This window comes from Neophocaena asiaeorientalis, unplaced genomic scaffold (assembly GCF_003031525.2).
Source record: "Neophocaena asiaeorientalis asiaeorientalis breed wild unplaced genomic scaffold, Neophocaena_asiaeorientalis_V1.1 scaffold203, whole genome shotgun sequence".
Lineage (NCBI taxonomy): Eukaryota > Metazoa > Chordata > Mammalia > Artiodactyla > Phocoenidae > Neophocaena > Neophocaena asiaeorientalis.
In genome coordinates this window covers 1,667,675-1,680,363 of record NW_020172776.1, presented here as the reverse complement: position 1 = coordinate 1,680,363, position 12,689 = coordinate 1,667,675, and the positions used below count along the sequence as shown (strand labels likewise).

At 39.8% G+C, this 12,689-nt stretch overlaps 1 protein-coding gene across 3 annotated transcripts in view; it reads right to left on the bottom strand.

The window, feature by feature from the left end:
* CDK19 (cyclin dependent kinase 19) overlaps window positions 1–12,111 on the bottom strand; it is a 180,717-nt gene extending 168,606 nt beyond the window's left edge. For 2 of the 3 annotated variants that reach the window (XM_024740923.1, XM_024740926.1), the window contains exon 1: window positions 11,922–12,111. In XM_024740923.1, the coding sequence (XP_024596691.1) occupies window positions 11,922–12,049 (128 nt within the window). In that variant the 5' untranslated portion in view covers window positions 12,050–12,111. The remainder of the gene's footprint in view (window positions 1–11,921) is intronic. The other variant, XM_024740924.1, reaches the window with a different exon arrangement.
* Between the last annotated feature and the right edge of the window lie 578 nt (window positions 12,112–12,689).

Below are 12,689 nucleotides of genomic sequence, written 5' to 3'. Positions count from 1 at the left end.
GCTTTTGCAAAAGTGAGACTCACGGAAAGGACACTACCAAGAACTCTTTACCACTGACACCACTGTAAATTATAAGGTGTCAAACCTTAGGTACATATTTTACAACTGAAGAAGGTTCCACCTGACACCTTGTCCTGTGCAAATGCTGGAGGCTTCGAAATCAAAATGACTAGAGAACGAAGTAGCCAACATCTATGTAGACTGTTTCCTCCTAAAATGTCAGATCAGGAAAGTTTCTTTCCATTCCTCCTTCCCTCTCTGACCATCCTTTTCCTAATTCTTACACCATGAAGGTATTTATGATTCTTTTGTACACTTCTTACCATGCTCTGGCCTGGAAATAAAATGCCATTGTCTACATACCCCAGGCCACTGCAATCCAACTTCCAAATGACTGTTGAATTTGCCATGATTCTGGTGATCCTATAGTTCCGCCTGTCACAAAATTCTCCCTGATGTCCAATGCCTCACTTTCTTGGAACAAATTCAGTCCCCCTCTATCATGTCATACTCCCTAAATTTGGGGGTTTATTTCCCTGTCTCTGGTTAAACCCCCCCTTTGTAAAGAGCCTAAATACAGGGAAACCTGTATTTAGGCTCTTTACAAAGAAAGGGATACAAGGGAAGGTAACCAGAATAAAAATGCCTGTGTGGTCTACAGAAACCTTAAATTTTAAATTATCAGGAGGCATTCATGATTCAAATTTGCTTCCTTTGGCAGATTCCTCCTCCCTTGGCTAGGGAGTAAGTGCAAATGAGGCTATGATCAAGAACCTCTCCTTAACTGTTAAAGATACTGCAAAAACTACTGCTTAAGCAACAGCGGCCCAACAAAAATCTCTAGACTCTCTGGCCAGGTTGTTCCTGATAACAGGATAACCCTTGATTATCTTTTAACTGAGGAAGGAGGTATCTATGACATGGCCAAACACCACTTACTGGACTTGGATTGACACTTCTAGGAAAATTGAGACCCAGCTACATAAGATCACTAAACAAGCCAGTTGTCTTAAGAAAGTTACTTATTTTAACAGAGTCTTTCTTTGACTTATTTGATTCTGATTGGTTTGGGTCTTGGGGACCATGGGTCTGATGTACACTCCAGATATTGGGAATTATCCTGCTTATATAAATAACTATAGTAGTCTCCCTGGAACACTGTATTCTCTCAAAAGTTTTAAATACATGTTTGCAGCCACTACCAGCAAGTAAATGATCTCCTTAGCTAAGACCAGAATGTCAGAAAAGGAACAAAGAGGGAATTCCCTGGTGGTCCAGTGGTTAGGACTCCACACTTTCACTGCTGAGGGCCTGGGTTCAATCCCTGGTGAGGGAACTAAGATCCCACAAGCTGCAAGGCACGGCCAAGGAAAAAGAAAAGTGTTAGTCTTTGCTAACTGACATTTCTAATGGTCCCTTTCCCCTTTCAGCGATCCCTTATACTAGTGCATCTGCCTATCCTGACTGACCTCTGTTGTGTCCTTCTTGAGAGCTGTTTGAGTAAGAACATTTTTAAAGAATTTTAACCAGCTTTTACAAATTTAGGAAAGTGTAAACCAGAGATTTTGTTTCAATCCTTCCAACTATATTATAAACACAGGGGCCTCAAATTTGCAGCTAGCACAGCATCAGACACAAAGTAGAATTCAATAAGTTATTATATTGATTATAATTCCTACACATTGATAAGTAAAATATAATTTCTCTACGAGTGAAAACAGAAAATGTTCCCATTGTCTTGGTCTAGCACTCAGATTATAAGAAAAATAAGAAGGAAAAGCTAAAAATAGCAAAAAGAACCAAAAAATCACTGAAGAACTGCTTATAATGGTGAAACATCAGAAACAACCTAAATATAAATAGGGAATTTATTTTTAAAACAATGCCTTGTTGAATTCAGGCAGACTCCTGAATCCAGTTCATGCTGAATAAAAGAATAGCAACCCCAACTGAAGACCAAATTGGTAATCGAGAAAATTAAAAGAAATCGTCCAGAATGGAAATGGAAAGGAGTTGAAAATTTTGAGAATGAATTTGAGACAGGGAATATAGTACATAAAAAGGTCAACATTTCTTAATAAGCATACCTGAAGAAGAGAACAAAAGAGGTAACAGAAGAAGAACTAAATAACAGGAGATAAAAATTGCCCTAAACCAAAGACAAAAGAAAGGGCCCACTTAAAAGATCCATAAGAAACCGGCAGGATTGGAAATGGGAAGTGAAGGCATGAAGGTAGGAGGAATGCTACTAAAGCTATTGAATACCACCTTTTAACTTTTGAAGTTGAAGTTATGTTCATAGATCATCTATTCAAAAAATAAATAATGTGTAAAAGACACAAGAAACAAAGCTAGATAAATGAAGGGGAAAAAAAAAAAAAAAGACTTACACTTTCAAGACAGACTTTGGTGAAACTTTAGAATGCACGGATCAAGTGAAAACTCCTAAGAGTTCCACAGAGGAAAAAAAACAAGTTTCCAGAAAGAAACTTCCAATGAGCAACAAGAAATGCCAGAAGCCATGAAGCAATAGTTTTGGGTTCTGAGAAAAAAAAATTCTTAATATAGAATTCTATATTCAGCCCAACTATCAATCAAGTATGAGGACAAAAAACACTATCAGACATGCAAGAACTCAGAAAATCTACACATCCTCTATGAAAAAGCTACTTAAAAAGACATCCTCAACTAACCAACAACAAAAAAAAGAATCCAAGTAAAACCAACCACAGGATATAAAGAAATCTGCTAGCTGAGTATGACCCAGAAGACTTGAAAAAAGGGCAAAACAAAATAAAGAAGATCCATTGGGCATTAATACCTGGAGGACTGTTTCAAGCAGCACTTATTTGGTACACAAGCCTACATTTCCTTCTCTATGGGTCTCAATATACTAATTCATTCAGCAATAAATAATTTCATAATATTTTAAAGCTGCTGAATGGCTTCCAGTGTTCACTTTTTTAAATCAACCCATAGACAAAAAGCAATGGATAAACTAGAAAGCTATAAAAATTATACTTTAAAAAAAAAATTATACTTTAAAAATCAGGAGATAGAGAAAAAGAACAGGAAAAAAGTTTGTTACTTTCCTTAACATTCACAAGAGGAAGACCACAGATAATATCTGAATTGACAAACCAAGAAAAAGAAATTTAAGTTTATAGTTTAAAGTCATAAAAGTAATCACCACCAAAAAAATTTAAATAACAAAGATAAAAAATTTGAAGGTTGAGATGGGAAAACGGAAAACAGGGGATAGTGAAATCTCTCAAAATTGCTCAGCTTTTCTAATGGAAAGTCAACAGAAACTGCCTAAAGTTGATAAATCAAGACAGAATTATACGTATGCTACTTAAAGTTATAATGGTAAGCAGCAGCAAAACTTAAAATGGAAACAGTTAACACTGGTTATCTCTGAGAAGTGAAGGGGGCTTGGGAGTGGGCAGTGAGAAGGAAGTACTATTGGAGTTTTTTAATCATGTGCAACTCTTATTTGATAAATTTTTATTTATTTATTTATTTTTGGCTGCATTGGGTCTTCATTGCTGCATGCAGGCTTTCTCTAGTTGTGGCGAGCAGGGGCTACTCTTCATTGCAGTGGCTTCTCTTGTGGCGGAGCACGGGCTCTGGGAGCACAGGCTTCAGCAGTTGTGGCACGACAGCTCGGTAGTTGTGGCTCGTGGGTTCTAGAGTACAGGCTCATTAGTTGTAGCGCATGGACTTAGTTGCTCTGCAGCATGTGGGCTCTTCCCGGACCAGGGATCGAACCCATGTCCCCTGCCTTGGCAGGTGGATTTTTAACCACTGCACCACCAGGGAAGTCCAATTTGATAAATATTAATAGCATAAAAATAAAAATATTTCCACTTTGATACAAATATACTATAAAGATGAAAAGATTGCTGAGAACTTAGTTAATAGAACTTTGGATTTCTTAATTACACAAGCTCAAATTACATATAAATTTCCAGAAGAAAGGAAGGTCACAAACAGTTTTATAATTTGCACCAAAATCCAAAACAATAGGATTCACTCAGGTTTAAGTCACTCTTAAAATGCAAATATAATTAGGGACTTCCCTGGTGGCGCAGTGGTTAAGAATCCACCTGCCAATACAGGGGACACGGGTTCGATCCCTGGTCCAGGAAGATCCCACATGCCATAGAGCAAATAAGCCCATGTGCCACAACTACTGAGCCTGCGCTCTAAAACCCGCGAGCTACAACTACTAAGCCCGCATGTCACAAGTGAAGCCTGCACGCCTAGAGCTCATGCTCTGCAACGAGAGAAGTCACCGCAGTGTGAAGCCCACGCATCACAAGGAAGAGTAGCCCCCACTTGCTGCAACTAGAGAAAGCCTGCACGCAGCAACAAAGACCCAATGCAGCCAAAAATAAGTTACTTAATTTTTTAAAATGCAAATATAATTGTAAAAGGGAAAGGGGAAAAGGAAACTAACTTTTGTAAAAAGCAACAATAGTTTGTGCCTCAAACTGCTTAGGTCTCTCACCAATGAGCTTATTTAACAATCATAACTAAAATAACTTTTCTACAGAAAGATGCAACTAACCCACCTATGAGATGAAAGTTTTATCTTATTTTTCCAGCAGCCATAGACTTACCTTTCTGTCCAAATGTAAATATCTACAGATATCTGCAAAAGTTTGCCATGACAGGGCTTTGGTCTGTGATCACAGAACAAAACAAAGTTAGCTGGCCTACCTGGTAATTAAATCCATATGCTGATCACGTTCATCTTAGTAACTGAGATCAACCACAAAGTCTCATTGAAATAATATTTTTAAATAGAAAATATACAAGTTCAAAGCCTCTGTAAGGAGGGTATATTTTTCCTTTAGAAAGGCTGACTCAATCAGAAATTAAAAGTATTTTATAAGGACATAAATTATTTGAGGACTTTACAGGTTATTTCTCTTTGACCCATCACCCACTTCTGTATAAGAACTCACACCCTCAATAAAAAACTACTGCTGCACACTTGTATCTTGAATTACATCCTGTCCTCTCTCTCGAGATTCTTTTATCCTGCACAATGCATGCTCAAAATGGCTATTACAGGAAGTGTTGCACTATCAGCTATTTATAAATGGACAAAAATCTTTAAATAGCTCTGTTAGCTACCTTTATGGTTCTAGACCTTAAAAACTACCTGTTTTCAAAGACATAGTCATGCTGGTAATTCAAAATGTTCAAAGTGTCCTTTTATTTTGGAATCCAAAGCTGCACTAAATTATATAGTCACAATATCACAAGATAACAAACAAGCTGATCTTTAAAAACACATTAGTCGAATACTCTTAGTCTAATCATTTACCACCAAGAAAATTCCAAATTGCAATATATTGCCTTCAAGCCTTCTATATTGATGTCTAACCCACACTACACTACTTCAGAATTTTGCAAAAGACACAATTTAACATCACATATTAACTTTTTATCCAGTATATCCAGTTCAAAAATATAGTACACAAAAGTAAAAATTCTTAATTCATCAATATTGATATCCATTGTACTGAAAAAAAAAACCCTTTCCATTGATCTACTTTTTTCCTATCTAAAACTGACATGTCTTTCCCATGCTGCTAAAACAGTAACTTGCATTTCCTATGCAAACTAATAATTTAGAACTCATTTTGTATGTATTAATAATTATTATTTTTAAAGCCTTAACATTTCTCTTCCTTATTCTCAGCCCTCCTGTCTCCAGTCTTTAGAGATTTATATCGGATACATCACCATATTTGCAGATCATTTCAAGGCATTACTTCCAAAAGTAAGCAGCTTTTAGAAACTTAACTTACAGCGATACTAATATGCACAAAATACCGTACCTACTAAGGATATTCACCACAGTGTACTTGCAAAAGACTGGAGACAGCCTAAATGTCCATCAAGAGGGATAGTTAAATGTATGTAAGTCAATACAATGTAATATAATGAAACTATTATAAGGAACTAGGCATCTCTGTACATAAGATATGTAATGATCTTCAAGGTTATATACAAGGTTAAAAACTATACAGCAGGAACAGTACAGCACACTACCATTTATCATTAAACACACACACCTCCGAGAAAATCTCTCTAAAAAGGAAAACCAAGAATGGTTGCCTCTAGAAAGGGAAAAGGGTGACTGGGAAAGGGAAGGCTTACAGTATGTTGTATAATCTTTTTTTTTTTTTTTTTGCCGTTGAAGAATTTATTGAAGCATCAGAATACTCGGAACAAACACATTGAATGTATCACAAATTACAGATTTGGCAAAACATGGAGGGTGGCAACCAGATTATATAAGCTTTTTTATGCACACACATTTACTACTTACTAAACACATATGCTCTTTTTGTAAAATGAAATACTTTTTTTTGAATAGTAATCAAATATCCTTGATAGATTCCATTCACAAATTGACAGCTTTTCAGTTCAAGTATTAGTTTGCTTTATCAAACTACTTCAGCCTCAAATTTTCTATTACTTGAAAGAAAAAATACAAACTTTCCTATTTCATTTGTCCACACCATCAGTTATACATTTTTACTAAAAGGTCACTCCATGGATTTACGAATTGTGTTGCTAAGCCGCTTGTTCCAAAAAACTCTAAACCTGAGAAGTCCAATATCACAGCTACTAGCCAGTTTCTCGGTCACACTAACTGCATTTCTTGAGCCACACGTGGCTAGTGGCTGCCATACTGGACAGCACAGATGCATTTTCATCATTGCAGAAAGTCCTACTGGACATCACTGTACTAGACTAAGGGCTGGCAAACTAAAGCCTGTGAGCCAAATACAGCCCACCACCTTTTTTTTTTTTTCCTCCTGGAACACATTCTAATTTGTATTCATTTATACATTGTCTGTGGATACTTTGGCACTACTATGACAGATTCAAGTAATTGTGACATAGATGGTAGGTATGGCCCACGAAACCTGAAATATTTCATTTCTGCCTCTTTACAGAAAAAGTTTGTCAGCCAGTGCTCTAGACAATCAGATTTCATTGAAAAGAACATTCCCCTGGGCTCCAAAAACAAAGTTCTGAAGGCTTGCAGTGCATAAAGAACTAATTAAACAAGCTGATGTCCACTTGATTTACTAAGTGATAAAAGTATTTAGGTGTTTTTAACATGAATCCATAATACCAGAAAATTTCCTAAAATATGTTTGAATGCTGACGTTTTCTAAGCATCTCTATAACATCGCTAGTAAAAGCACAGAAGACAGATTACTACAGTCTAGCAATTTTAGAAGAACTGGCCTAAGAAGAAAAAAAAGTGCTTAATAATTCAAAAAATTACCCGTGTTACTTATCAAACTATTACAAGAAATGTATCAACTGTCTTGAAAAGCAGCACATTATTTCTTACAGAAAAAATTACACTAGACCTAGTTAATGTTACATAAATATTTACATTGAACTGCTCATCTCATGTAGTATCCCCATATTTCAGGCTTTCAAAACAATTACTGAAAATACCAGTTAAGTATGTTTACCAGAACAAATATGTTTTCCAATTTAGGGCATTTTTTTTTAATACAATTTTTGAGTGTGCTTACATACCCAACCCTGTACAAGTTGCTGGAAACAGGATGATGATGGTCCATTTGTAGTTAATAGTTTATGGAGCAGACTAGTATCACAGTGATATTTTACACATAAGAACAAGAGGGGCAGAAGCACAGATAATGAGTACACTGGGTAACTAAGGGAAGACTTCTAGAAGAAAAGCTATTTGAATTGGGTATTGAAGTGGGAGCAGGACTTTCCCAGGTTTGTGGGAGGGGGAAGGAAGAAAGGAATGGCAGAGCAACACCATTCTGGTTTGAGTGCAGAAAAAGAAAATGAGACATGAAAAGGACTTAGCAAATCCTAGGGAAAAAATGAGCAGTTGAATGCTACAGAAGCATATGGCTTGAACACACTGGGAAAAAAGGAGGGAGGTGGTGGCAGGCGTAAAGGCTGTACAGACTAAAGACTTTAAGATCCAAATGCAAATGGCTTTACACGCCAAACTAGGGAATTAAGATCTGATGTAACCGTATGAGCCACAGAGAATATACAGCTTTACAAGAAGAGATATGACATGATTGATTTTATTTTGTTAACACTGGCAGCAACTTGGATCTTGGACTACAGTGAGGGAAGACTAATGGCAGAGACCAATTCGGCTATTATGCAAATCAGAGATGATGGCCGAAAGTAATGAGACTGAAGATGAAGAGAAACCAGATAAAGAGAAGCAACTGCATGTGGTAGAATCTCCAGGCCTGAACTCCTACGTTTTTAAAATGCCCCTGATATGGGATACTTTCCCTTTTCCATATTTTTCGGTACAGATGTAGTACCCTTTGCATGGAAGAAGTTTATACAATAAGATTGTCAGAAGTGGAAGCAATGTGGTCTTTTTTGTTTTTTCTCCCAACGTATTAGGAGGGAAAACACATTAGGAAATACAAGAGCTCAAGAGTCAAGAGATCTGGATTACAGGCTTGTCTTTGCCAAGACTATGGGCATGACAACCTCTAAAAGCTCTGGTTTTCTAATTTGTAAAAAGAAGAAATTAGACTAGATGATCTGAAACTCTTGAAAGCTCTAAAATACTATGATCACAGTGATACATCTTTAATCTTTGGGAGGTCTCCAAAAAAATGCAAATACAATTATCTATTCTAACTACGAACAAAATGTGAAAAACCCATTAAAAACATACTACATTTATTGTGAAGGATTCATGACAGACATTAAAACATGTAGTTACCAACTACTTCTCATCTGAAACCCTAAGGCAAAACTGAAACTCAGTAAGATAACTCTGTCAGCCATTTCACTTTCAATTACTATATTTCAAAATAACTCCAAAAAGCAGCATTCTTTTATTGGAGTGGTTCAAAAGACTAAATGAATGTCTGCAAAGTTGAATGGTAGTATTGTTGGGTACAACAGTTTTCAGACATAACACTAGTCTATGGAATCATGTTTGCCTGAACCTCTTATTCACAAAAGAACTTTTTAACAATATTCCTTTATCAATCAAAACAAGAAGTGTTTCAAACTTGATAAATATGGTCTTGAGATTTGTAACCATACTGTTATGTGACTTTTTCCTAATGTTGAAAACTGTATTACAAATTCTTGCTCATAAAAAGTCTAGAAATATTCTAAACTGGTTTCTCTTCAAGAATAACTTCTAAGCCTCATTTTTTATTTAAAAAAAAAGGATAGCTGGGTCAAAAGACCCCCTTCCTTCAAAACAAAAAGATGGAACAAATAACATTGCTATTAAAGGTGAAAAACCCAGATGTAAATCTTGCATTTCCAGTCCATTATAAATTTATGTAGCATAATTAATACAGCCTAAGTTAAAGTCATATTTCAAGGGAAACAATATTCTAAGGTTCTGTGAACTCTAGCATTAAACTATAAGCAGAGGCTTTTCTAATGATGTTTTATGTTACATTACTTCTTCCAGTGTTTCTTCTAGAGACCTGAACAATTTTGGGATTATATGCTACATTACATACACCAGAATAGTTCCTCTTTAAGGTACTCACGTGATTTCTCTCTTGCTCCCTAAAATAGCATTATACATCTGAGTTAACCAAAATAAATTCTGGAAAGAGCTATACTGTAATTTACTATGATCTGAGTGTAAAATCCTTTACTATGCGAATCTGTATCAGTTTAGAACCATCATTAAAAACTTTCTGTTCTTTCAAATCACCGGTATCAATGAACATAAAACTAATCCTGCTACCAACCCACAAGAGACGTGGGTGTTTACTATAAAGCCTTAAATCTCAACTAGACTCTTGGTCCAAGAAAAAAAAACTTTATACTGATTTTTCTTACATGTAATTTAGTGATTTAAAGTAATGCTTTCAGATCCTGAAAGTTTTTTTTAAAAGCATATATTTTGAAGATATACAAACTGATCTTACTCTACTAAAGAAGCTTTATTAATTCTAATTAAACAAATTTCACTCAAGAAGGAAGTGTATTCAAATCAAGAATTTTATTAGAGGGGAAAATATTCAAAGAACAAATATAAGCGGGAATTAAATTATCTGTTCTTTGTTGTAGCCCGTGCTCTCCAAATACAATTCAGAAGCAGAATTTAGCTTTTCTTAAAAGCTGCTTGCTAAAAAAAAAAAAAAAAACTTTTTTTAAAAACAGAATTAAAATACATTTTTAAAATTCCAGTCCAAATATATTATAAAGTTAGCATGAGGAGTATGAAAAACACCGCCTCTGATTTGTTTTGTAATGCCAGTGCCGAAATAGGAAAGCTAGATGTGCTTTCTCCAAATATATCTGATAAGATTCCCACAGAAACAGCAATATAACAAGTAGAGTGGATATTCCAAAGACAAAACACAAGTTAATTATAGTACTTCACATTCCAAGACACTCATCCAAGGACACCTGGCAATTAACTAAGGAATTAAGAGAAAAGTTTACAAACAACTGAGTACTATGGGGTCCGTTCACTTACAAGAAGAGAAAAAATTATTTGCAATAATAATAATCCTTTACACTTATAAAGTACCTTGTAGTTTTCACCATGCGCGCGCACGCGCGCGCGCACACATACACAAACCCCCCTACCTACTTTGGTCCTAGAGTTCATCAATCAACCCAGAGAGTGTGCAGAACGATAAGCAGCACTTCAGGTCTTACTAATATCACTGTGGCTGATATTCAATTCATTCAGAAATGTTTCGCTACGATCCTAAGAACTCATCCACATAGCTTGATCGTCTTTAAAGTTTAAGCGGGATACGCAGATGTTCCCGGGCTCCCTAACTCTGGGGAAGGGGAACTCTTGCCAAGATGGGCCCTGAGGTGACGAATGGTTTTAACCCACCCTTCGCAGGCAGAGAACTGGTTCCACCTGTCCTGGAGTACGAGCCGTGTGCCCTCCAGTACGAAGGATAGGCATTCTCAATACAACGTCCAGCTCTCCTTCTCCTATGAGAACAATCAGTAAGGGCTTCCTAAGGGGTTCCTACGATTCTCCCTCAACTCCCAGGAAGACAAAGGTTCAGGCCCAGCTCTGTGTTACTCGAATTCCGTTCTGGATAATCTAGGTGCCCCATAAACCTCAGCACGCAGTCATTTGGCAGAGGATGGAGGGGAGGACCTAAGAATACCCAAGGTGCGGGGAAAGGAGCTACCAGAGCAAACTCTGAAGTTCTGCGAGCAAAACGCGGTTAATCTCTCAGAAGGTCTTACATTCGAGGGAAGGTGCGGAACTGAGAACGTGAGAAATCGAAATCGGAGGCAGGCGAAGCGGCGTGGAGAAGTGGCCGGGTATACGACTGGGACTGAGGGACTGCGCGGAGGGGCCATCGGGTTGGCTGGCCCCAAGGGCGAAGGTGCCCAACAGCTCAGATCCGTGAGGCTGGCGAGGACCCAGACGCACGGCCGGCCGACTGACTCCTCGGCTAGGTTTCAAACCGCCGCCCCCGGGAGGCGCTCAGCCGATTGGAAGTTCCACCACGACCGTCACCAGCCCAAGGCCGGAGTGGCAACTCCTCGGCGGAGCTCTCCCAGCCCTCCGCGTCTCCCCTGGAGACCAGACACCCACAAACTCCACCTCCCACCGAGGTCCCAACTCGAGTCCCGCCGCCAGCTCCATGCACGCGGAGGGCGCCCCGCAGGACCGGACCTACGCCCCCCGACCGGGCTGCGCCGCGGGAGTTCAAGGGGTGCGACGGGGCCGCGCGGGGGGCGAGCAGAACCCACGTCCCTCAGAGTCTGCCCCGGGACGCGGCCCCGCGACCACCTCCGCCTCGCCCCCCGGGCACGACCCGACCCGGCTCCGACCCACCCATCCCGCGCGGTCGCGGGCAGAGCTAGGACCCGAGCAAGCCTACTCCCCCCGCCCCTGCTCTTACCCATCTTTTCGCCTCGCCTTGTAGACGTGCCCGTAGGTGCCGCGTCCCACTTTGCACCCTTCGTACTCAAACAAATCCTCCACCCGCTCCCGCTCCGCCGCCAGCTTCGCCTTGAAATCATAATCCATTGTCTGCTTTCCCCATAGAGGCACCGGAACGCGGGGGCCGCCGCCGCTCAGTCCCTCCTCCTCCTCCCCCCGTGGGCCACCTCTCGGGCGCGCGCGCGCGCCGCCCGCCGCCCTGCAATCTGCCTTCAGCAAGGGACGCCTCGGCGGCCGCGGCAACCACCTCCTCCACCTCCACCTCCTCCTCCCCCGCGGCAGCGGCGGCGGTAGCTCCCGCAGGAACCCCCAGTCCCGCCTCCCCCCTTCATTTCCTTGTTTTGGAACCTGGTGGGCCGCGCCGCGGCTTCCTCGAGCTCATTAACGAACCAGCCTGCCCGCCCCGAGATCGCGGAGACTCCTGGGAAATGTAGTTCCTCGGGCCTCAGGAATGGCTTGAGTTTTGAGGCTGAAGGAAATACAACTCCCAGGCTGCCGTGGGCCACTACAGCCCCACCTTCACAAGGCGTGCACGCCTGCGCACTGAGACCGCCCCCTCAGCGTTGGACTACCACCAGCTCTTGTTAAGGTAGAAAGCGCAAAGTTGTGCTGTGCTTTCTGCGGGTTTGTGGGAGCTGGTGGAAAGAAGGCGCTTGTTCTGGTGCAAGGAAGGTACTCTATTATAATTGCCCCCGTGCGAGAAGGAGAGTGGAAAGTGTTTAACAAG